Raw genomic sequence first — 27,084 nt, forward strand, 5'->3', positions numbered from 1 at the left:
CTGAAATTTCAAAGAAATTTGCCACAAGTATGATTGATAAATATATCTTCTTAAAAAGAAGATGAGCTTCCCCCCTCTCTTTTTTCAAATAAGGGTTATGAAGTGACATAACTTTTAGCAAAACTGGCCAACAGAAAGTCTATTTCTGAATTAGAAAAGGCTACTTTGATGTCAAGTTATTTCAGAAGATAAAAATGAACTTAGTTCATAAAAAATGGGTATGTTTCTGCTAATTCTGAATAACTTCAACTTCAATTAACTATGAAAATGTGACATAAATTTCAAAGATCAAATAACTACCATTTTTTTTTTGTAAAAAATATTACTTCCAAAAATAGTGCATGGAAAAATATTGTAAATTTCACGAAATCCATTATTGTTTCTCAGTATTTAGTGTTACTTTATAGTTTTAAAGTTTTAAAGTTAACAATGCTTATTTTCTTTGTATCTACTTTACAAGTAACAAAATTGAGTTTTCTTAAAACTTAAGTTAATAGCCATTATCAAAGTATATGGATTGTCTTTAAACACTTTATCTCAAAGCCACGTTTAAGAAATATGAAGGGAAAATTATTGTATCTGAATGTAATGGAATACTGTTATTCTATCAGAAATGATGAACAGGCCTATTTCAGAAAAGTCTGGACTTAAATGAACTAAGGCCAAGTGAAATGAACAGAACCCGCAAAACAGTGTATACAGTAACAGCAAAATTATGTGATGATCAACTATGACAGATTGAACTCTTCTCATGAATATAATGATTCTAAACAATTCCAATAGACTTGAAATGGAAAAATGCCATCCACATCTAGAGAAAGTCAACTATGGAGACTGAATGTGGTTTGAAGCATACTATTTTCTTTTTTTAGTTTGTTTTTTCTTTCTTGTGGGTTTTCCCTTTAATTTTGATTTTTCTCTCACAACATGACTAATATGAAAATGTTTAAAATGACTGTACATGTATAACCTATATAAGATTGATTAGTGTGTCTTGGGGATGGGGTAGGTAAGGAAGGAAGGAAAAAAATTTAGAACTCAAAATTTTACAAAAAGAAATGTTGAATATATTGTATCTAGGATATACTGCAACATATCCAACATATAAAGGACTGCTTGCCATCTAGGGGAGGGGGTGGAGGGAGGAAGGGAAAAAAAATTGGAACAGAAACGAGTGTCAATATAAAGTAATTATTAAATAAAAATTTAAAAAAAAAAAAAGAAATGTTGAAATGTACATGTATGTGTAATTAGAAAAAATAAAACGCTATTAAGTGGAAAAATAAATAAATATAAAGGGAGAAGTCAGGGAAATTGTTATCTAGACAACCAGGGGTTTTGTTCTATAATGGTTTCCCAATAACTAATTTCAACAAAGTCAATATACATGGAATGCAATATCAAATTATTATGATTAATTATATCCTGACAGCACTTTATCACACAATCCCATGGTTTGTTTAAAAACCTCAATGATCTATAAATCAATTTGGCTATAGTTTAAATATGCAAGAATCTTTACAAAGAAACTATAGGGAAAAGCAATGTTGTATATAAAAATGACTTTTGCTTTTAAATTTTATTGTGCCTAATATCCATAAGCCTCATTTGGTACCAATTGCTTGATCCTATTAGCTAATTTTTATGAGTCAATTCTTTGTTTCCCCAACTAATGTAAGCCCTTTAAAAACTGCTCATCACACATGCATAAGAGGGGCTCATCAAATACCTGTTAAATAAATTAATATCATCAGTAATAAAAAGTTAACATCAATTAAAGTATAAACATTTAAAAAAAAGTTTCCTTTATTTTGCTAAAATAAACAAGAGAACTAATGTATGAGAACAAAACCTATTCCATTTCCCAGTGATTTAAGTAAAAACATCGCTATTGTGAATGTGGTATCATAACTGTAATACATTCTAATACAGCACTTCTTTTTGCACAATGGAGCAGACATTTTCTATTATTAGACACTGATTATAACTAAAGGCAAGGTGTATCTTAATGTAGATTGAGGAATATCACTTCAATGGCATTATTCAAAAATATGCTAGTTTAAAAGTATCAGCTGGACTGGGGGAGGTGGTGAGGGGAAAGGAGGGGAAAAAATTATAAGTGTTTTGTAGGGGTGAATGTCAAAAAATATTATTTATTTTGAAAATAAAAAGCTTTCATTAAAAAAAAATAAATGTTAAGCAGAATTTCCGCTGCCCCTTCCCCCCCCCCCCCCCCCGCCAAAAAAAAGGTTTGGTTTTGATAATCTAAGGAAAAACATTGTTATTTTCAATGTTTTACTACACTGCTGTACACTTGCAAACTAGAAAGGAAAATTTGGAATTTCTGATTCAGGTGTTATATTTAGGCAGAATTTCCCTTTTTCTTTTTCAGAGATTGTTAAATCATGACAATAGTTGCTTTGCTCCTCAAAAATGCTATTTCCATCACTTTAAATAAAGCATTTTTATTTGTGATTTGCACTTTCAAAAATAATGAATGGTGTTTACAAAGCTGGCATACACAAAACAATAAAAAAAATAACAGAATTAAAACAAAATAATTATGAAGAGGGTGTATATCAACATTCCCATATCAGGCACTGTAAATGTTACTCCAAGTGAATAAATCAGACAACTAAGGCCAAAGAAAGGGTAAATATGTAGGGTTCTTGCTATCAACAATTCAAGAAATACTTGCTAAATAATCTACTGGATGACAAGACATTCAAAATACAAAGACAAATGAAAACAGTACCTGCCTTCAAGGAAATTACATTGTACTATTTGTATATATTTTGTATATATCACATAAATAAGTAGATACTAAGAATACAGAGTAATTTTGGAGTCCTCCAAAACACTAAAAACTGTGGAATAAGAATAGGAAAGGTCTCAATTAAGAGATGGAACCTGAGTAAACCTTGAAGGTGAGATTTAAAAACCCACATATCAATACATATACAACAGTTCAATAAAGTAAAGAACACTAACAATTTTACGGGTAGGTAGTAGTAGCTTTATAAAAGCTTTCCATGGAAGTGGCCACTTAGCTAAACATTAAAAGGAAGCTAGAGACTCTTAAGAAGTTGGGGTAAGGAGGAAGCACACTCTAGGCACAAGAGATGAAAAAGACTATGCAAAGTTACTATGCAAAGAGATGGAAGATGGCATTTTTTCAAGTTCAGAGAGATGACAACCAATTTGACTTAAATAAGTGAAGGGAAGAAATAACAGAATACAGGAAGGCAGATTGTAAAGAACTTAAATATGTAGGGATTGTTTTATTATTTATACATGTAACTCCAGTGCCTCATAACAGTGCTTGGTATATTGTAGGCACCTAATAATCACTGAATACTTGTTTGAGTAATTAAATGATCAAGTCTAAATTTTAACCCAGTGCAATAGAAAGCTATTAAAGATTTTTGTATAGGACAGAAATGTGATCAGATCTTTGTTTTAAAAATATTAATCAGAATTAGAAAGATTAATTTGCTAATTGTATAGAAAATAGATTAGAAAGAGGAGAGACCTGGAGCAGAAGGAACAAAGGAAGCTCACCAGTTTAATGGGGAAAAAAGTTTTTCTTGGTAATAAATTTTAAGAGGAATTCACCTCTAGGATCCTTTCATAAAAGGCACTATTATATAAATAGGCATTACTACCAAACACAGCTTTGCAAGAAACATTAATATCCTTCAAATAGACTTTTTGTATCAATCCTCCATTCTCTGTGAAAGCTGAGGGCTATCTTAAATTCCAGCAAGGGTAAAAATGATTTTTCAGGGAGCTGAGGTAATAAAGGAATAGAGCTTTTAAAACCCCAGAGAAAATGATAATTTTAACACATTAAATCTTTTTTTCTAAAATATCAATTATTTCAAGTAAACTGTTCACAACTGTTAGACATCAGATTATTCATGGTTAAATTATCTGAGAACTTCTTGAAGTAATGATCATAAATGTTACTAATAAAAAGACTGATGTTTTACACTTCTGTCAAAGGATAGTGTTAACACTAAAAATTCAGGACCATAACCTGAATTCTTACACAGATAGAAGGCCATCCCATTTTTGTAAAGAAAAGTCCTAAGCTACTAATTTAGCCTCTACCCCCAAACTAGGTGCAAATGTCATTATAGGGAGAAACAATGAAAACAGTAGGTAAAATTCTTTGACAATTGAGAAAAATTGTAGACAGCAGGGAAGATTTAGTTCTTGGGCAGTAATTTGCTGCTTCTTTTTTAAGGTCTACAAAAATAAGAAATACATTTTCCTCAAAAAGTTTGCATTCTACTGGAGGGATATAACATTTACAAAAATAAACAAAGTACATAAAAAGTAACATACAATCCTTCAAGATGAGGGTGAGCACTCTTAGTGGTGGGACTGGGATTAGAAAATATCTCATGTTGGAGGCAGATCATAAATTGAATTGAAGGGAACTAGGGATTCTAAGAATCAGAGAAATGGAAGAGTATTCTAGATTTGGGGGCAAGAGATAAAAGAACCAACATCCTGTTGAAAGGAACCTCAGCAGTTTGCATACTTATCCCAATTATGCTGCCATTGCTCAAAAAAATGCAGCCCCTGACAATACACTCTTTTGAATATCTTTAATCAAATCTCATCTTCATTCTTCGAGGATGACATTTTGGAAAGTAGCCCAAAACATTCAAGATCAAATCTGATGAATATAGTAGGCTATAATGCAAGACAACATCATTTTTGTAACTTTCTACTCCAAACTCTGAGGGTTAAACACTAACAGTTTTAAAAGAACCTTTTGAGTAATGGAAACGAGAGGAATAAATACCTTAAGGAAAACATTTTTAGGATATTAATTTAGATGTTCAGACTCTTGATGTTTATTTTTAAAAAATGAAAGGACTCACTTTGCAATTTCATTCAAATGATTAGCAAAATTGCCCTTTTTTCTTCCCTCTCTTATTGGAAAAATAGTCCTTGATATGGAATGAGTCAAGATTCAAATTTGGGCTCTATTTACTACAAGATGTGACCTTGATACAAATAAAATGACTTGACTTCTTTGGGCCTTACTTTTTTCAATTCAGTTCTCTTTCTAGTTTTAAATCTTATCCTTCAATAACCACCCAGATTAGAATAAGAGAAATGAGTTTAATTTGCCACCAGGAAAGTTTATATTGAAGAATTTTTTACCTTTTGGGGATATGGAGTTAACTTCCCCAGAGATTTTTTGTAGAGAAAACAAATAATGATAATGAATAAGAAGACTAAATATGTTAGACAACTAAAATAGGAAGTGAATTAATTGAATCTCAAGTCCTTTAATTATAACTGAAGGTTCTGGCTAAAAACAGAACTTGTTTTTAGCCAGATGAAAGGATTAACATTTCTTGTTTACATTTTGGGAGGATTTTAGGAGATCTGGCTAGTTATCAAATAATGAAAATAGAGAAATAACAAATTATAAAATATAAAGGTTAAACAAACTCTTTTAATCTTCTGAGGCAAATTTAGTGAAACTATGTTTTAACTTAAAAGCATAGGAGCTCTAATAACAAATTTAAAAAATTAACAGACTAATCATATTTTCATATATTTTAATTTTTTTTCAGCTGTGAACTGTTTATAGTTATTTAATCATATAAAAATACTTTGAAAATGTAAAGCTATATAGCCCTCATTCCAAAAAGATGTTCTGTGCCAGCTCCTTATTTCATTTATCTTCCAAGCATTTTCCTCAAAGGATTTAAATAGCTAAAAACAAACAAAAACACAATTCCACCCCACCCTATCCCCCAAAACAAAACAAAGAGCTTCTACATAGTCTCACATCTCCAAAAGAACATCAGTATCTGTATTTGGTGGAATAGTCCTTTGGAGAAACCACGAGACCTCTACCTTTACGAGCGCCTCGATATACTGTTTCTATTATGTCAATCATTTCTTGCTTGTCTTCCATCGCCCAGTTAATCTTGTTGTTGTTACCTGTGCCCAAATCAATCATAATGTGCTTGTTCCTTCAAAGAGAAAAAAAAAAGAAGTCAATTCACATGACTTTTACTTAATTAAAAAAAAATTTCAATAGTATTCTATTTTTCCAATTACATGTAAAGACAGTTTTCATCATTCATTTTTAAGATTTTGAGTTCCAATTTTTTTCTTCCTCCCTCATTTATCTAACCCCTCCCTCCTACCCCCCTTACCCCACCGGGAGACATGAAACAATCTGATATAGGTTAAATATCACATAACTTTAAAAGGAAAAAGAATGTTAAGTACTTTACATATACACCACCAAAGTCAAATACTGCTATTATTTTTTTCTAAGTCTCATTAAAAGCAGGGATTTATCACAACTGAAAGCTACAATATCATCATTATCTTAAATATACAGTGTTCTCTGTCATTTCTGGTTTTGTATATATAAAATAAAAACTTTAACAATTCACTGCTGGATAGAGAAGGGTGTGCAGTTATGGTAGACAAGGTGTTTAGATTAATAGGAAAGGGATGGGGAGAGAGAGTAGCATAGGATAAGATGGGGTACAAAAGGTTATTTAGATTAACAGGAGTGGGATAAGGTATGTTATTAATGAGAATGGGATAAAGAGGGAAGGAAAGGATGGGGGAGAAGGGAGGGATCCATGAGTGAGGGGAAAGAGCAATAACAAGGCAAATTAAGGAAGAGAATTAAAGTAGAAGAGTTAGTAGGAATAGGAAATAAGAGATATATACTAACACTACAACAAAGATGAGGAATAGAATTTGTTAGGGGAAAAATGTAGGGCTAGGAATCACTGATCTTAGACAAAGTCAAACTTAAAGATTTAATTAAGCATGATGGGTAAATATGTGCACATGTGTTTGAATATATGTGGATATGTATGCATGTAGGTATAGGTATGTGTATATACAGATATATGTATATATATGGGGTATGGATGAGTTATGAATATATGTGTGTTTGTATATATTTATATATTTACACACACACACACACACACACACACACACACACACACACACACACCTGTGCTTAACTGTAGCCTGCTTGGAGGAAGTGGTGGAAAATGAAAGGGGAAAAAGAATAGTAGGAAATGAAAGAATAACCTACAAGAAAGCAAAGATGGACACTCATGAATATAATTTCTTCTATTATATATGCTTTCTTGAAATGGAAATTTAGTTCAATTTTTAAAATGCACTGATGCTTTTACTCTATTATGCAGACTTCTGAATAGACATTAGATATATTTCATTTCAACATGGTATTTTATTAAATACCCCCCCCATCTATGTCAATATAGTGGATATTATAAATATCCATTATATATTAAATACCCAATATCATATCTATTAAATAGCCTACCTCCATAATCTCTCTTGCATCTGTTCCTTTCTCTACTCAAATAAATCACCATCCAATTCAGGCCCTCATCATTTTTAAGTTATTTGCAGCAGTCTCCTAATTGGTCCTACCACATACAGTTTCTTGCCTCTCTAATGAATAGTCTAAACAGCTGCTAAAGTGATTTTCCTAAAATCAAAGTTTGACTATGTCATTCCTTTCCCCCATAGTCAACAAACTTCAATGGCTCTCTGGAACAATTACAACTCCTCTGTTTGGCATTTATAACCTTTCAAAATCTAATCACAGACTTCTTTTTTTTTTTTTTTCCAAACTTGTTATATAATATGTCCTTTCTTATGGTTTAGCCAAATTGGGATTCTTAGTGTTCTTCAAACATGGCATTTAATTACTAGTTTCTATGCCAGTGCACATAGTTTCCTCATGCCTGGAATTCACTTCCTTTTCATCTCTACCTCTCAGAATTCCTAGTTTCTTTTAAAAACTTAGCTCCAAAAATTACAAAAAACTTTCCACACAAATAAAGTCAGACTTAAATAATTGGAAAAATATTAAGTGCTCTTGGATAGGCTGAGCGAATATAATAAAGATGACAATACTCCCTAAACTAATCTATTTATTTAGTGCTATACCAATCAGACTTCCAAGAAAATATTTTAATGATCTAGAAAAAATAACAAAATATTGAGAATCTCAAGGGAATTAATGAAAAAGAAATCAAATGAAGGTGGTCTAGCTGTACCTGATCTAAAACTATATTATAAAGCAGCTATCACCAAAACCATTTGGTATTGGCTAAGAAACAGACTAATTGATCAGTGGAATAGGTTAGGTTCACAAGACAGAATAGTCAACTATAGCAATCTAGTGTTTGACAAACCCAAAGATATCCTAACTTTTGGGATAAGAATTTATTATTTGACAAAAACTGCTGGGATAACTGGAAATTATTATGGCAGAAATTAGGCATGGACCCACACTTAACACCGTATACCAAGGTAAGATCAAAATGGGTCCATGATTTAGGCATAAAGAATGAAATTATAAATAAATTAGAGGAACATAGGATAGTTTATCTCTCAGACCTGTGGAGGAAGAAATTTGTGACCAAAGATGAACTAGAGATTATTATTGATCACAAAATAGAAAATTTTGATTACATCAAATTAAAAAGCCTTTGTACAAACAAAACTAATGCAAACAAGATTAGAAGGGAAGCAACAAACTGGGAAAACATCTTCATAGTTAAAGGTTCTGATAAAGGCCTCATTTCCAAAATATATAGAGAATTGACTCTAATTTATAAGAAATCAAGCCATTCTCCAATTGATAAATGGTCAAAGGATATGAACAGACAATTTTCAGATGATGAAATTTAAACTATTTCCACTCATATGAAAGAGTGTTCCAAATCACTCTTGATCAGAGAAATGCAAATTAAGACAACTCTGAGATATCATTACACGCCTGTCAGATTGGCTAAGATGACAGGAAAAAATAATGATGAATGTTGGAGGGGATGCGGGAAAACTGGGAGACTGATGCATTGTTGGTGGAGTTGTGAACGAATCCAACCATTCTGGAGAGCGATCTGGAATTATGCCCAAAAAGTTATCAAACTGTGCATATCCTTTGATCCAGCAGTGCTACTACTGCGCTTATACCCGAAAGAGATACTAAAGAAGGTAAAGGGACCGGTATGTGCCAAAATGTTTGTGGCAGCCTTGTTTGTAGTGGCTAGAAACTGGAAAATGAATGGATGCCCATCAATTGGAGAATGGTTGAGTAAATTATGGTATATGAATGTTATGGAATATTATTGTTCTGTAAGAAATGACCAGCAGGATGAATACAGAGAGGACTGGCGAGACTTACATGAACTGATGCTAAGTGAAATGAGCAGAACCAGGAGATCATTATACACATCAACAACAATACTGTCTGAGGATGTATTCTGATGGAAGTGGACTTCTTTGACAAAGAGATCTAACTCAGTTTCAAATGATCAAGGATGGACAGAAGCAGCTACATCCAAAGAAAGAACACTGGGAAATGAATGTAAACTGTTTGCATTTTTGTTTTTCTTCCTGGGTTATTTCTACCTTCTGAATCCAATTCTCCCTGTGCAACAAGAGAACTGTTTGGTTCTGCATACGTATATTATATCTAGGATATATTGTGACATATTTAACATGTATAAGACTGCTTGCTATTTGGGGAAGGGGGTGGAGAGAAGAAGGGAAAAAATCGGAAGAGAAGTGAGTGCAAGGGATAATGTTGTAAAAAATTACCCTGGCATGAGTTCTGTCAATAAAAAGTTATTAAAACATTAAAAGAAAAAAAAAACTTAGCTCCAGAGATACTGTCTACATAAAATCTTTTCTTATACTCTTTCCCTGCTCCTCAAAATATTACCTTGAATTTACTTTGTATATATATTTTGCATCAAATAAATATATACACATAACATAAAATAGACAAAAACACATTATCTTTCCTGATATAATGTAACATCCTTGAGGGTAATGATGGTTTCATTTTGTCTTTATAACACATGATAGTTGACCATAAAAGAAACTTACTTAAGACTCATCAATTGTCTAAATTAACTTGAGATTTGAACCTCCTGTTTTGAAATTTTCTTTCCACTAAATCAGACTGTTCAGAATATCAGTGTTGTTAGTGAATCTTAACATTCTCCATCAAACCCAATTAGCAGTTAAATTTTGCAATAGTACTTTTCTTATCTCTCTCTGTCCATCTTTTATTTCAATTACTGTTTTTAAACAATTCCAATGACCATCTGAGAGGTCTTCCTGACTCATCTTACTTACAACTGAATCGTCAACCACTGCAAGTTAATTCTGCTTTCATACAAGTCTATTTACATCATTCTCCTGCTCAAAAGTTTTCAATGTCTTTCCATTTATTAGATAAAATCCAAACTACTTATCTTGGCATTCAAGAGTCTCCACAAAAATAATGATGAATGTTGGAGGGGATGCGGGAAACCGGGGACACTGATGCATTGTTGGTGGAGTTGTGAACGAATCTAGCCATTCTGGAGAGCAATCTGGAATTATGCCCAAAAAGTTATCAAACTGTGCATACCCTTTGATCCAGCAGTGTTTCTATTGGGCTTATACCCCAAAGAGATACTAAAAAAGGGAAAGGGACCTGTATGTGCCAAAATGTTTGTAGCAGCCCTGTTTGTAGTGGCTAGAAACTGGAAAATGAATGGATGCCCATCAATTGGAGAATGGCTGGGTAAATTGTGGTATATGAATGTTATGGAATATTATTGCTCTGTAAGGAATGACCAGCAGGATGAATACAGAGAGGCTAGGAGAGACCTACATGGACTGATGCTAAGTGAGATGAGCAGAACCAGGAGATCATTATACACTTCGACAACGATATTGTATGAGGATGTATTCTGATGGAAGTGGATTTCTCTGACAAAGAGACTTAACTGAGTTTCATTGGATAAATGATGGACAGAAACAGCTACACCCAAAGAAGGAATACTGGGAAATGAATGTGAACTATTTGATTTTTGATTTTCTTCCTGAGTTATTTTTACCTTCGGAATCCAATTCTCCCTGTGCAGCGGGAGAACTGTTTGGTTCTGCAAATGTGTATTGTATCTAGGATATACTGCAACATATTTAACATATATAGGACTGCTTGCCATCTTGGGGGGTGGGGGGGGAGGAGGGAGGGAGGGGAAAAAACGAAACATAAGTGATTGCAAGGGATAATGCTGTGTAAAAATTATCCTGGCATGGATTCTGTCAATACAAAGTTATTATTAAATAAAATTAAATTAAAAAAAAAAAAGTCTCCACAAGTTTGTAACCTGACTTTCCAATTCTACCTCAACTTAACGTTCCTTCATATACCTTATACTTCTACCAAATCAGTTTATGTGGTATTTATTAATATACCTTCCCTTCTCATATTGCTGGTTCTTACAAGGTGTGATGCAGCACACAAGTACAACTCAAGTTTTATTCGGTATACTATGCAATCACTTCTCACACTGAGATTCTAACATTCCCCACCTCCCACTCTCAGCTGCAGCTTGCTGCCTGTGTCTTATTAGGTTAGCTTTGGGATGGTCACATTATTCTTCTTTCCATGGAGGAAGAAAGCCACCTTCTCCATGGTGAGTCCTACAGAAATAAAGAGGATGAGGAGATGCAGGATGAAAAGAAAAAGCAGAGCATCCCACCATTTCTACCAAAGAATACTCTGATATGAATTCATCCTTTAGTGCTCCTCCCAAATGCCACCTTCTTCAGTCATCTATGATCATTCCTCCTATAATTAGTAGGCAGTAAAAACTGTAATGCTTTATTTTCTTAATTAAACTAGTCATATTTAAGGGGAATAGAATGACAGATTAATATTATGCATGAATTATTAAATGTATATTAAGATATTAAATAAGATTAATATTATACATTATTTTAAAGCCTCTATACATGATGAAATCTCACCATATTTCCAAATATACATACAAAATGGAGAAACTTTCTTGAATACATTAATTACACTTAACCTGGTTTTCTCAGCAGCCACATTTTATAAAAATGATTACTGAAGACATTAAATTGACATGACTTCATTTCTCTATTAACAAATTGAGATTCATTTTTTGTATTCTAAACTAATTCCACTTGGAATGTAAATTAACTGTTTCAAAATAAGAAGTACCATACTCAAAGGTATTTTGAATGTTAAAACATCAATATCTTTCTAGAATAAACTAAGTAATACTTAAAAAAAAAAAATCATACCTGAAGAAAAACATGACAGTACAGGGATCATACAACTCATACATTTTGTTGAAATCTGGTACTTCTGTAATGTCCACAAGATATATAACTGCAAAATTTTTTACCTAACAGGGAAAAAAAAAAGGCAGAATCAATTAGGATATATCTTTTTTATTTCATCTCAAAAAAGTACATTTTAAAAGAATTTTGTTACAATAACATGGTATTTTTTAATTAAGGCATTTATTCATACTTCTACCCAGAACCATTTCCCCCATGATAGTTTTTATGGGGGAAAAAAAAACTGAAAACTATAAATTTTGACACTTAAATGATAAAACAACCTTTTTCCATTTTCTAAGGTAGCTCAGGATATCTTAGTAAGTTTCAAAAAACAATCTAAATCTGTTATGAAGGTTATAAGGAAATTGCAACAGGTATTTTATTCACTCTGAACTAGTATAAATACTGTGGAAAGGCTTTTTTAATAAAACATTCTTTTATAAAGTCTCAAACATAGCTTGTTAATCTCAACAAACACCTCAAGTGTTTGGATCCTGGCTTGGCAATAACCTTGAACCTGACCATGAGCTTGGTCTTCTAGTCTTTTGGTTTCCACTTTTTCAATTACTCTGATGTGAACACTTGAAACTAATCTTGATCTTAAATAATACCCAAATACAAATTTTTATGTAAACTGTACCTGCAAGGAATAGCTGATTTTCAAAATTGTACTCCTAGATCAGGTCATTAGAAGACTAATAAGTTCTTCTGGGCCAGGGCAGTTTTAATTATACATAAGTAAATGTATATATGAAACAATAAGAGTATGGTTTTATATATATATGTGTATATACATATATGTATATATATAGACATATATATGTCTATATATACACACACATATAACTATATTTATACACATACACATCTATATGTATATATGTAAAACTATATATTTTTCTTTCCCACTTTGCTCAATAGTTAGCACAATGCAGTTAACAGAATAAGCACACAAGTATCTAATCAGTATGCATAGTATCTACTCAGTATGCATAGAAGATAAGATACTATTCCTAGCAAGGGCACAGAGTTACCCCAAAATGTAAAGGCGCATGGTACAGCATTAAAGAGTGATGGATTTGGAGTTAGAGAATCATGACCCAGCTACTTAAGGCTAGTGTGACCTTGGGCAAGTAACTAAAACGCTAAGGGCCTACCTAAGTTCCTCTAGAGGGTCCCTGGGTGCCTTCCAGATCTAAATCTATACTTTTATGATCTTTATTATTCTCTCTCTTTTTTTTAATGAAGTTTTCCTGAAATTTTTGTATCATCAAAATTTTTATCAGCATCTTTCTCTCTTCCTTCTCCCACAGAGTCATTCCACATAAATATACCTGTGCACAATAGGCTATTCTCTTTTCTCATATGCAAACTAGGTTTAAAGAAGCTAAGTGTTTGAAAAATAAATACACGAATTTGTAAACCAGAAAACAAGAAGGTGATGAACTGACTTCATCTTAAACAAAACTGTGGCCAACAAGAAATAGAAAACAGTAAGACAAGTCATAATAGAACTTTTAGTTTTACACACACACACACACACACACAGTCCCAAACATTCAAAATTAGAGATGACATTATTTTAGTTCTTTTATGGAATACTCAATATGAATTAACAGATATTCCACAATGCTATTCATTGCTGAAGAAGATATTAATATACATAATTACATTTTAATTAAATCAAATTAATATTTTAATAAAATTGTTTTTAATTATTTCTAACTGTAGCTTCATTACCATTAATTTCAGCAAGCTGTTTCATTACTTTTTTTTTTTTTTTTTTTTTTTACTATTATTCAGTTATGTCCAACTCTTCATGATCCCATTTGGAGTTTTCTTGGCAAAGATACTGGAGTGCTTTGCTATTTCCTTCTCTAGCTTATTTTACAGAGGAGGAAACTGAAGCAAACAGGATTAATTGACTTGTCCAGGGATACACAGTTAGTATGCGAGGCCAGTTATAAATTCAGCAAGACAGGATTTCTTGTCTTCAGGCCCTGTACTCTGTTGTGACATCTAGCTGCCACTCATTACAAATACCATCCTTCAAAAATATAATTGGGTTAAAGATATTAAATAGTGAGTTTCACTTCTTTCAATAACCTCCTTTCTCTATCTTAATGTAACTCTACATAGCATTCCAACAGAAAACCAGAGTGAATTCTGTATACTGCAGTTATGCTTTTGACCATGCCCAAAGATCAATACTATGTACATTACTTCAATCATAAAAGAAACAGTAAACAGATACATCAAAATCTTAATAAGAGAAACAAGATAAAACATAGGGATATGAGAAAGATCATTATGACTCAGTGAATGAACTTTATATCTAAAGCCCTAGAATTCCCCGATATAAAAGCAAAGATTATAAGGAATATCTTCTTAATAAAAGTAACTTACATCATTTAATTTACAAGATTTGAGTTTTACTGAGGAAAAAACAAGCTAATTTCCTTACCACTATGATTTTTAATACTAAAGTAAAGCTGAAAAAAGGTTAGGAGATTTTAAAAATCTCCATCAGTCTTTAATACTGACAAAACAAATAATTTAAATTTCTGAATGTTTTTATGGAATGTTGTAATTATAATTACCCAGCTTAGCCCTAAAAGATGATTTGAAAATCTTCCTCTCTCCTTTGAAATTGTGTGTGTATGGGGGTGGTCTATGAATGTAGAATATGATACATATTGTTCATCACAGTGGATGTGTTAGTTGGTTTTGCAAAATATCTTTTTTAAAAAAATCTGTTATAAGAAATGGCTTGCTTTGAAAGGGAAGGAAGAACATATACAAAATGAAAATGTAAAAGCAAGAGCTATAAAAGATTTTTTAAAAGCATGTTCTTGTTTGTCTTTAATATTGAATATATATTTTTTTTTACAATTTGAGATATAGTAAATGTTTTCATTTAAAAAAATTACTATACATTATTTAATCTATAATATGAACTATACCACAAAATCTTAAAAGAGTTGAATCTAGAGATATTATCTCTAGATTATCAACTTATATTGAGTTTTTAAGCAATTAAAACCTCTAAGATTTTTAAAAATTACAGTTAACTCCTTCTCATCTTGTACCTGTGCAGTTTTTTTTAAGCTAAGTGAAAGTTTTTACATTTATTCCCATTAAAGTTCACTTACTAGTTGGTACAGCATGCCAGTGTATTTAAATCTTTTGAATCTCAGTACTCTCATTTAATATAATGACTGATTCATGAACAAAATATTCCAATTCTCGACTCCAAGCATTCTATCTGGCTGTCCTCTTATGCCTGAGGTGCTCTCTCTCCTCAGTACTTGACTACTGATCTCTCCGGCTTCCTTTAGATGCCAATTAAAATCTCACCTTCCACAGAAGCCTTTCCCAAACCCATTCTACTCCAATGGCTTCCCTATAATTATATCATATTTATCATGTATATGGCTTGTTTTATCTCTATTTGTTTGCATGTTATCTCCCCCAATAGAAGGAAAGTTCTTTGAAAGCAGGGATTTTCTAACTGTATGGACATTCAGGTATTTTACTAAAGTCTATTCTACCACAATTTAGTTAGATTCATGCAACTTTTTTACTTTTAGGACTAAGGCCTTACTTCTATAAACAGACATAAGTCATTAGAGCTAATGAGAATCTGTTATCTTCCATAGGGACTGCTTTTAATAAGAAACTAGAATCTTTTGTCACATAAACTCAGCGAGAATTGAAACAGCATCATATATATACAGAGAGAGAGAAAGAGAAAGAGAGGGAGAAAGAGAGGAGAAAGAGAGAGACTGATTATGCAACTTCCACTGGAAAGAGTGATTTTATTTAATTTTTCTAAAATAAAAAGATTTTTGAGTCCTCCACACTGGATCTCTAACACAGTCCCACAAATAATTTACCCATATACTGCTTCCAAATGCTCATAATCCAAAATTAAAAACTTTAATTTGTATGTACATGGTTCTGTCCTTCAGCTACCAAAGAGTCTCAAAAAAAAGGTATAAACAAAATTTTTATACACATTACATATAAATAGGGAATATGAAGTAAAAGCATGGTATGACATAAAGAGCACTGGACTTGGAAGACAGGAGACCTGATTCTACTGCCATCTCAGTTATTTATTAGAAGTGTAACTTGGGCAAGTCACCTCCCTTTTACAGAATTTTCCTAATTTATAAAATTAAAGTGTTAGCTGAGATGATTCCAAGTTTCGTTCTATCTATAAAATCCTATGTTGTTCTAGTACATCTCAAAGCAACACTGGAATTTATTAACACTACTTGTGACTTCAAATTATTAATGTGAGCTTCAAAAATTCAAAATGTAAAAATGTTTTGTATATAATATGAAAGAAATATTTTAAGTTCTTGAAACTACTTGTTAAAATGGCAAAATTATTTTTTAAAATATTATTGTACCACAACTTTGAATAGTAAACTCTAGATTTGATAAAGTCTAAAATAAAAATAGTTTTCATTATTAAGTGCACACCTCAAAATTAGAGTTAAAATCAATGTGAAGTACTGATTGGAAAAAGCAGTATGTCAACAAACTATATTTGAGGAAAATACTGTATAACCAAGAACCTGAACATTTGGAAGTTTTACTCACTTTAAAACTGTCGTGATATCCAAACATGGCTCGCTAGCAAGATGAGGAAGGAGATCTCCCATTATCTGCCATTTCTGCAGAGGGAGATTTTTAAATAGAAAGTTATGTTTTTCTTATTTCCCACAGAAACCTTAAGCATCAAAAATTCTTGTAATGCTTCCCCAAAACAAATTCCAGAATTATACATTTCTATTATGTCCTTAAATAGGGTGGTGGTAGTGGGAGGGGTGGTAGTATGGAATACAAAGCATTGAAAAAAATTATTTTTGCAAAAATTAGGTTTGCATTTTATGTAGATATTAAAATGGATGTTAATTTAAAATTAAATCCAAATTCCACTAAATTATGGAAATATGATACCGAAATTTATAAAGCCATAAGTTCAAATTTTCTAAAGTTGTTTTCATTTACTAGTAGATTTACCGTTATATACAATTTAGCTTTTTATACAGTGGTTTACATCATAGAAATGATAATGGATTTAGAAGAGGAACAAATATAATTAACAGAACATGAAAACTTGCATTATATTCCCTAGCTAGTTACAACTTATTACAGCTTTGTTGGACTAGGAAGAAATGACTGATACAATCATCAACCATTCCAGTCTCATTTTGAATAATGGCAGCAGAGTGTAGACTGTTTAAGGGTAGCTTATAGCTTCATGTACCTATGTTTAACTTTGTGTGATAATAGCTAAAAAACCTATAAAATGGGAATCAAGGTTCATATACTTTATTACTGTAGGCCCTTGTCAGTGGTGGTTCCCAGTTCGAAAAAAAAAATGCAGTTTTTCTCCCTCGCTTTCCTCAGAAATCTCTACAGATTCGTTAGTCTACTGAGGTGGGAGACAGAGATTAGAATGTGGCTAGATGTTGAAAGTATAACAGAGTATATAGAAGTCAAACGAAAGAGCATTTCTTTAATTCTAATCTCTAGTTAATTGTCATTCCTAATATGATAAACTTTATCCTGGACAAAAGAGTGATTAATGACTGTCAGGTTAGTTTCATATAAAATGTTTTTATTATTCACTCATGACTCTTCATGACCTCAAAGATCATAGCATGCCAATGCTTTCCATGGGTCTTCTTGGCAAAGATACTGGAGGGGTTTGCCATTTCCTTCTCTAGTACAGTAAGGCAAACAGAGGCCAAGTGACTTGCCCAGGATCACACAGCTAGTGTCTGAGGCCAGATTTGAACTCAAGAAGATGAGTTTTCCTGACTTCAAGTTCAGCACTCTATCCACTGAGTACCTAACTACAACTGCCCTGCACACACATACAAAGCATACACACACGCATATACACACACATATGCATGTCTATGTGGATCTGTCAATATATTTTTTACAGAGTTTATGTAGAGATTCATGTTGGTATTTCTTATTAACACTATGAAAGACTTAAATGAAAGAAAAACATCTTAAATTACCAAATATCATGGCTTATTTTTACAATTTAAGATGTTTTTAATGACTTTCATTAATCTTTAATTACATTTAAAATTTGTAAATTTCTTCTTAATGAATAATTTACCATCATCACAACATCTGAAAACAAAACATGTTAAATGATTATTCCTACCACAGCCACCAGATAATTGTATCAAAAGATTACCACCTAGTAACACAGTGATAACACACATCAATAGTCAGCAATTAATATAGTCAGAAAAAAAAAGAACACTAAAATAGAGTACTCTGGTTTAGACAACACAAGTCTAAAGTTTTATTTCCAAATGTCAATGGAATTTGCTTTAGAGAGAAAGATCAATTAGTTCACTCACAGATATTAAAGAGCATTATAAGTAAAAGAATATTAAAAACACTAATTTCAAGATTATAGTTTTGATCTATTTCAATGAATATAACACACATCTCTCATGATGTGTTTAAAAAAATAAAGTTTAAAAATAAAGATACTGAGAACCAAAATTAAGCATATCTTCAGTAGAACTCCTAAGATGCTAAAGGAGAATTTTTTTTCCTCAAAAATAAGACATAATCTTCCTGGAATATCCTCTGAAATTTTAGGCTACTGTTTTCTTCTACATGGAGTTAAACTAATTTTTATAATTTCAACTATTAACAGACACAAAAATAGGCTAAGGTTGGAGGTAAAAAAAAAAATACCAGGAGGCAGCAAGATCCTGAAATCAAGAAAGAATCAATCAACAGTACTTATTGATTATCCACTAGGCTGGAAGCCTGTGCCACAGATGGATTTCTATTTACCATGTTTATTATAATTCTGATTCTTTTTAATCCTGAATGAAGTTACATACAACTAAAAATGATGGGATAAGTAAATCTTGAAAAATACTTTATCTAAACCACATACTGGCATACTAAAAAAGCAAATCAATTTAAAATTTTTGGTTTCAACATGAGGTGAGGGTTTTAATCTTAGATCATATACATTCCTCATTTCCTTAATTCAAAGAAAAAATATGAAGAATTAAGAACCTAATTAATGATATCAATTAAAAGTAGCAGCAGAGTACAAGAATGCAAAGAGCAAAAGAGAATTAGGAGATTCAGGATTAAATCCTGCCTCCATCCCCATAAAGCTGTATGACCCTTTATAGTGAATTTACCTCTCTGGTCTCCATTTTTTCATCTGTAATATGAAGACAATACTTGTTCTGCCTATTTGATGGGCTGTTAGGAGGATCAAAGGAGAAAAAGGACATCAAAGGGCTTTGTAAACAAACAAACATGAGGGATCATAATATTAAAAACTTATTCAAATAACATTTACCTTTTCTGCAATACTATATAAAACTTCATCCATTTTCATACAGGTGGGATCCCAATCATGTCCGAATCTAATAACAACCACTCGGTCCTCTTCTGAAAGAATCGCTTGATCTACCTGCCAACCATTGTGCAAATGTGGAAGCATATACGACATCTTGAACAATTAGCTTGAGTCCTGCAGAAAAGAGATCCACTTGTTAAAAATCATGGGTCTTTTCTTTTTTGTCCATCTCATTCCTACTAACATTAAGAAATAATCTTGGTACTAACAGACACTTAAAATACTTCAACCCAGACTAGTGAAAATCAAAATACTAATATCCTACATCCTCCCAAAAAGTTTCCCACACCATTCCAACCATACCTATAATTCTACAGCTACAAAGTTACACTCTTACAAATGTCAAATAAGACCCCACCCCTCCTACTTAGATGAACTTTGTGTAGCTAGGCCATTTCTGTATTAGACTAAAAAGAAAATCAACTTAAAGTGTTTGGCTTTAAAATAAGATTCTGGCTTTTAATATGAGGTCACACACTTTTGTCATTTCCACAGTTCAAGAAAAAAAGTATTTATGTTTAAGAACCCAATTAATGACCGAAATTATGAATAGGAACAATGTGAAATGTTAAGAGCATAGGAAAATTAAGAGATGCAGATTGAAGTCTGATTTCCATCCCTGTGTGCTCCCGTACAAGTCACTAAGCTCCTCTGTATTTTTGCTTCAAAAGAGGTACTAATGGTCTAAGCAGTGGCGTCACCGACTCAGGCCTGTACGAAACGAACCTCAGGGGTTTGTTTATTCATTTACATAATGGGGGAAGGGCAACTAATAGTTTTTCTGAAAACTGCTCGTTTAAGAGCAGTGCCAGTGGATTCCAGGCACTAGAGACAAAAGGTCCGGCCACATCTGGGTGCCTTTCTTAGGCTTCCTCTCTCCTGCCTCAGACCCGAACGAGGACGAGATTCCGAGTCCACGTGAGACCTATGGGAGCCGGCAGCGGACAAGACTCCACGCTCTTTTCCGATCCCCAAACCAAAGCCTCACCCACCCTGTCTCCCAAATTACAGTCTAAAGGGTTGTAATCGAAGCTGAGCGTCAGAGGAAAATGGCGAAGCAATAGAAAGAGGGGCTGAAACACGCGGAGGGCCCAAACCTCACGAAGGGAGGTCGCGCACGAACCCGTCAGCAAAGAGTGAAAAGCCAGCTCCGGGAACCGCCGATAGACGAACCGCTGACCCGACGTCGTCCTCGTCCCTGACATCAGCGTATGTGCGCAAAAACGTATGTGCGGGCACGCTCCCGTTCTAGTTGGCGAACGCGCGTCTTTGTAAAGAGCGCGCGCGGGCACAAACAGAACTTTGAGGCTGTTGGCTCGCGGAGCTCTTCGCCGATGGAACTCTTCCGTAACCAACATTATCTGTGCTAGTGTCGTAGAGTGGCTTCCTATCTATCCACTCGTTTTTAGAACACTAGCAAGTGGGATAAAATGAAGGATAAACACGCTAGGTACTTATATTTCATTAACGCACTCTGCTTCCACAGCAGTGAAAACCCATTTCAGTAAAGAAGTGCCTACTTTGTGACTCAGTGCTGAGGGAAGGGATGGAAAAGGCGGAAAAATGTAACCTGGCCGAAGGAGGCTCAGATTCTTGTGGGGAAGACTGCATTCAAATAACTCTACCTATATTGGGAATTTAAATGGAAGTTGTCTGTCCTTCCTTCGTTTCGGAAGAGAGCCAAGATTTCAAGAAGCTGATTCCATGACACGCAAGTGAATTGGATTTCAGGGAGGGCGGGCTGTACAAGGTCACCTGCTTCACTCTCCCCTACCAAGCCATCTGGATCCAGTGGCAAGATATAGAGCAGGAGAACTGGAAATGGCCTTGGATGTCATGGGATACCATGAATTAATACCAGAAATTAATTTAAGGTCTTTAACGAGTCTCAGTTTGGCTTAGGCTATTCATAAATTGATTAAGGCTAGATAACAATTGAGGCAAAGAATGGCTTCTTTTACCTGGTACAAAAAAGAAAACGAATAAATATCTCAGAGAGAAGGCACTTAAAGCTGAAAGGATAGAGGTGACATTTGAACCTTGAAAGGTGACAGGCAAGCCAGGAGATAGAGGTGAGGAAGGAGAACTCAATTTTTATTTCTGTCTATCCAATCAATAGCTGGCATGTCCAGAGTACTATATACATAGTCTCTTTTGATCTTCTCAACAGCCTTAGAAAGTATCGATTACAGTGTGGCCTTGTCATTAAATTTTCTTCCAAATGAAGTGGGAAAAAAAGGAGACACAGCATAGCATAGTAAATGAAGTGCTACATGAGGAGTCAAGATTCAAATTCTGTTCCCTGATACTTATTAATTTTCTGACCATGGACATAGTAGTTAATCTTGCTGGGCCTCAGTATTCTCATCTGTAAAATGGGGGGATTGGACTAAGAAGCATCTAAGACTCCCTCTAGTTCTAAAACTATCTTTCTCTGAAAGTATCTGAAAAATTTAAGAACCAAATCAAACCAAAAATGTAAGAATAAGGCTTTCTTTGAATTTGTAAGGCAAATCAATAACAACTTGCCTTAATAGCAACTTAAATTTTCTTAGTGTTTAAATTTACAAGGTACTTTCCCAACAACTCTGTGAGGTAAGTAATGAAAGTCTTACCTCATTTTACTGATGAGAAAACAATGCTTAGAGTATTTGGGTAAAGATCAGTGAAGGAAGAGACAAATGATTTTGTTACTTGCTATTTACTACAGACAACTTGGACAGACAGAAGAATTAGAGAAAGAATTTGGGAAACAAACCATGAAACTGGCATGGAGGATTGATAAGGATAGTGATGGGGGACTTCGCTTATACAGACATTCAGTCAAAAAACATTTACTCTGTGCCCAGCACTGTGCTAGTTTAAAAAAAAAAAATTCTTGACCTTGAGGAACTCATAATCTGATGAGAGATATAACATACAAATATACCCAAACTATATTCAAGATAAGTAGGAAATAATAAAAGAATTAAGAGAGATTAGAAAAAGCTTCCTGTAAAACAGAGCTGCTTAAACTGTGGATTGAGATTCCATATGGTGTGGAGGCAATAGTAAAAGGTTTCTGAATGTACAACAAGCAATAATTAATTCAAAATCAAATTCATAATGAACCTGAAATGTTTCTGAGTGCTTGCCCATTTTGCATTGGATGACTTCACTGTAGCCTTGGCTTTGAACATAATTTGTACATTTTGCACCCGTGCATGCAGTCATATCATGCCATTCCAAAAGCCCATTGACTCAGACCAGATTTGACACTACAGTATGTTATGAATTGCAGTGTTTTTATTGTACATACTGCTCTTACAAAAACATGATAGTTTAATTACAGAAAATACTTTTAATATTTTTCTACAGTCATTCCTTATGAAGCACATATCAAATTATATCTTTGGATTGTATTGTGTTAGAATGTTTGATTTTAAAAATTGTTATCTTCTTCTTTTACAGATACATAAGTGTTTAAATGTAGCAAGTAAAGACAAAAGCCCTTTAATATTTCTCCATCATCAGTGCTGTATGTATATGTAAATGTGAATGTCAATTTTAAAAATTAAGCACAAATGTAATTTCATAAACTAAAGTTAGTATTTATTTGAGAAATTTTAAAATATTTTTTGGTTACAGATAAGTGGCTAAATTTAGATAGAACAGGTAAAAATACTGATGACAATATGGCAGTCTTCATTACCAGGTTATAGTGCACCTAAACTGATAAGAAAAAGGAAATATATCAAATAATTTGTGCAATATGAATTTACTTCAAATAATTATGATAGTATGAAAAAAACCTTTGCTTAATTTATAATAGAGTTTTGGCTATGGAGAGCATGAAACAAGTCGAACTAAAATAACATCTTAATGCCAAGCACGGAGTAAACTACAACAAACTAAAGGAATATTTTGAACAACTTTTAAAGTCTTCAAATAAAGAAAAACAATATTCTGAGAAATTTGTTACTACTAATGAAAAATATTTACTTGCATTTTATGAGATTTCTTATTCAACTGCAAAAAGTAAAAAAGCCCTACATGAGATCTTATGTTATTTGCTGCTATTAAAATGTCAAAAATAATTTATAGGAAAAAGTATGTGAATAAAATTTATAAATTTCTTTATCAAATGACACTTTCCAAAAGAATTTCTGAAATTAGTAATGACAATTCCAGATGCATATTATCAAACTTAAGCACAGCCCAAAGTTTGCAATTTATTTACATGCAACAATTGATATTTCTAACATAACACAGTTGTTACTTTATGTAAAATGTTTATGAAGTAAGCATACTTGAGGAATTTTTGTTTTGTTGCCCTTTGCAAGGGCACACAAGAACGTCAATGAGTTTTTCACAAATGAAGATTTGCAGTGGAAAAATGTTATTCGATGTTATGGAATATTATTGTTCTGTAAGAAATGACCAGCAGGATGTTTTCAGAGAGGCCTGGAGAGATTTATGTGAACTGATGGTAAGTGAAATGAGCAAAACCAGGAGATTATATACTTGAACAACAATACTATATGATGATCAATTCTGATGGACATGGCTCTCTTCAACAATGAGATGATCCAAACCAGTTCCAGTTGTTCAGTAATGAAGAAAATCAGCTACACCCAGAGAGAGCTATGGGAAATGAGTGTCAATAACTATGACTATGACTATAACATAGCATTTCCACTCTTTCTGTTATTGTTTGTTTGCATTTTTGTTTTCCTTCTCAGGTTTTTTTTTACCTTTCTAGATCTAATCCTTCCTTGGGCAGCAAGATAACTGCATAAATATGTATACATAAGCTATTAAAAAAAAAAAAGAAAAGAAAAATCATTCTAATCTGTACAAATGGTGCTGGAGCAATGATGGGCAAGAAAGTTGGATTTGTAGCAAAAAGTAAAGCTGGTACCAATGAATATAACATTTTTATTCACTGCATAATCCATCAGAAGACATTTAGCCAAAAAAAAAAAAAAGTCATTAGAGTTAGATGTTATGCTTCTCTATACTATTAAGTCATTATCTTCATTAAAAGCCTTTCCTTTAACAGTTATTTGTTTTCAAACCTTTGCAAAGACATGGACTCTGATTACAAAAGCTTATTACTACAAGTATATTTTTTTGAATGCAGGAAAAATTTATTTTATATTCTTGTAAGAATGTGTGCAAGATAACTATATAAATACGTATACATACATTGGATTTAACATATGTTTTAACATGTTTAAAATATATTGGATTACTTGCTATCTAGGGGAGGAAGTGGGGGAAAGGAGGGGAAAATTTGGAACACAAGATTTTGCAGGGATCAATGCTGAAAAATTAGCCAAGCATATGTTTTGAAAAATAAAAAGCTTTAATTAAAAAAAAAAAATGTGCCTTTGAAACTCCAAAGGCAGCATTTTATTTCCTATCCTGAAGCACAAATCCCTCCCCTAATTCCCCGTTAATTGAATGTTACAGGAGTTATATGGCAGGAATCTGCACTCCTCATTACATAGCCAGTCCCTGCCCCAAAAGAGCTTACATTCTAGACTGGGGAAGGTAACAGAAGAGGGCGAAAGCAAAGAAAAAAAGATTATTTTCAAATCCCAGGCTACTGTCCCTGATTACAAAAATCAATCCCTACTACCAAAGAGCTTACATTCTTTTTGAGGAAGATAAGCCTCCAGAATTTTAAACAGATTATTGAAATTAAAAGATTAAGTTGTAATAATTTTGACCAAACAGAAATCTGATTTTGTTAATTTTTTTTCATAATGACATAATCACAAAACTGTGATATTTGTTGGATATTTTAAAAAATTGAATGATATAAACATCCTGCTTCAGGAAAAAAAATTGTAACCTATTTACATTAAAAGATAAAATTGAAAGTTTTACTAAAAAAAGTTAACATATGGGATTCGGGTAGAAAATCCTTCTTTTGAAATGTTTATAGTTACAGAAGATTTTATTATTGAAAATAACTTTCCCAAAGACTTAATTGTTAGAATAATAATTGATCATGTGAAGTACCTGAAGATAAAATTTCAGAAATTCTTCCCTTCAAATTTTCATTCTAAAAAACTAAATTGAGTGCATAAACCATGCCCAATGGAAATTAATTAAAAAAAAAGTCAACTGTCACTAAAAGTTCAAGAACTTGCCAAGTTATCAAGTAACACAGATTTAATCATTAAATGAATTTTGGCTTGGGATTAGGTCAAGATTTTCAAGAATTTCTGAAATGGCCCTGTATGGGCCAGTATCTTTAGAGAAAAAAGAAGCAAAGAGGGGTTTATTATGATCTCTTGAAAAAGGGAATCTCCTATCTGATAAGGAATTTGTCAGTAAAAAAAGAGTACAAAGCATAAACTGCAAAACACCAGATTAAATAGAACAGAAGTCTCCCAACCTTGACCTTTTTTTCCCATTGTTTGGGGGAGTCCAAGTTACACCCTAAACCTGAAAATCCATCCCAGAAACAAAAGAATAAAAGTCAATAATAATAAACTCCTAATTTAAATTTCCCCTTAAGAACTGCTATACAAGGAGATATCCTCAGATCAGAGAATTCAAAACCATCACCTTTAAAAGAAGTACTTAAATGCTAATTAAGAGGTGGTGGGAAACAGGAGCGGACAAACACTTTCAACTTGTAAAGCTATAAGCCCTATAAGTCACAATTAAGATATAGTTTACAGCTATATATTCCCATGAGAAGTCTTCACTCAGTTCCATATAGCCCTAAGTATATTTTTAGGTGAAGTGTGTTCTCAGCATTGATGATTATAAATTCGAAATGTTAATCAAATCTGAAAAATGTTGAAGATGTTCTATATCCTGCAATATCAAATATTTTGCCAAGATTTAATTACTTATGTAAAAATAAACAAGTATATCCATTTCATTAGTCTTTCATCTTTAATAAATGTTAAAATTATTCATATACCAAAGAATTGTTTTAAAATGTCAATAAATATGTGATTTGTATAGCTATTTTGTATACCTATATAAATGGGGTTGCATAAAATTTTTCAGGTGAAAAGGTATCATGAGTGGAAAAATTTTAAGAAGTCCTTCTGTAGAAGGTGGGATTTTTAGTTGGAATTTGAACAAAGCCAGAGAAGCCAAAAGGTAGAGATGAGGAGGAAGAACATTCCAGGGAACAGGGACAGCCATAGAAAATGCCCAACTGAAAATTTGAATATTTTGTTTATAGAAGAACAAGGAAATGGTATCATTGGATCAAAGTAATATGGGAAGTGCAGGGTGTAAAGTAAGAAGTCTAGAAGATAGGGAGAATGGTCTAAGTTTTGAAGAGCTTTGAATGCCTTAAGAGAGGATTTTGTATTTGATCTTGGAGGTGAAAAGGAACCACTATAGTTTACTGAATATATATGGATGAAATGGTCAGACAGTTCCATTGGTTAGAATTTTCTCTGCCAAAAGCAGAGCAATTAGAGACTGTTTGA

At 32.8% G+C, this 27,084-nt stretch overlaps 2 protein-coding genes across 8 annotated transcripts in view; one reads left to right on the top strand and one right to left on the bottom strand.

Moving 5' to 3' along the window:
* The window catches only part of HSBP1L1 (heat shock factor binding protein 1 like 1), a 66,071-nt gene that overhangs the window by 33,209 nt on the left and 5,778 nt on the right, over positions 1–27,084 (top strand). For 2 of the 4 annotated variants that reach the window (XM_051970572.1, XM_051970575.1), the window contains one exon: positions 19,620–19,713. The exons of 1 other annotated variant lie outside the window; for it this stretch is intronic. In XM_051970572.1, coding sequence (XP_051826532.1) covers positions 19,620–19,647 — 28 coding nt within the window. In that variant the 3' untranslated portion in view covers positions 19,648–19,713. Of the gene's footprint in view, positions 1–611; positions 5,563–19,619; positions 19,714–27,084 lie in introns of those variants that run through there. One more of the 4 variants, XM_051970573.1, reaches the window with a different exon arrangement.
* On the bottom strand, positions 2,446–19,729 carry TXNL4A (thioredoxin like 4A). 4 transcript variants are annotated; one of them, XM_051970570.1, is made up of 5 exons: positions 19,577–19,593; positions 19,413–19,476; positions 16,813–16,886; positions 12,160–12,263; positions 2,446–6,005 (listed from the first exon to the last, which is right to left on the bottom strand). In XM_051970570.1, the coding sequence occupies exons 3-5, from the start codon at positions 16,837–16,839 to the stop codon at positions 5,834–5,836; spliced, it is 303 nt and encodes a 100-aa protein (XP_051826530.1). In that variant the 5' UTR covers positions 16,840–16,886; positions 19,413–19,476; positions 19,577–19,593; the 3' UTR covers positions 2,446–5,833. The 4 variants fall into 4 exon arrangements, with proteins under 4 accessions (XP_051826530.1, XP_051826531.1, XP_051826529.1 ...); XM_051970571.1 differs by lacking the exon at positions 19,413–19,476 and having other exon boundaries at positions 19,577–19,675; XM_051970569.1 differs by lacking the exon at positions 16,813–16,886 and having other exon boundaries at positions 19,577–19,675.

This window comes from Antechinus flavipes, chromosome 1 (assembly GCF_016432865.1).
Source record: "Antechinus flavipes isolate AdamAnt ecotype Samford, QLD, Australia chromosome 1, AdamAnt_v2, whole genome shotgun sequence".
Lineage (NCBI taxonomy): Eukaryota > Metazoa > Chordata > Mammalia > Dasyuromorphia > Dasyuridae > Antechinus > Antechinus flavipes.

Coding starts and splice junctions, on each gene's coding strand:
- TXNL4A (XM_051970568.1), bottom strand. CDS start 19,729: ATGTCGTATATGCTTCCACATTTGCACAATGGTTGGCAGGTAGATCAA. Junction 12,264..19,576: donor TATATAGTATTGCAGAAAAG/GTAAATGTTATT, acceptor TTTCCCTGTTAG/GTAAAAAATTTTGCAGTTAT. Junction 6,006..12,159: donor ACTGTCATGTTTTTCTTCAG/GTATGATTTTTT, acceptor TTCTCTTTGAAG/GAACAAGCACATTATGATTG.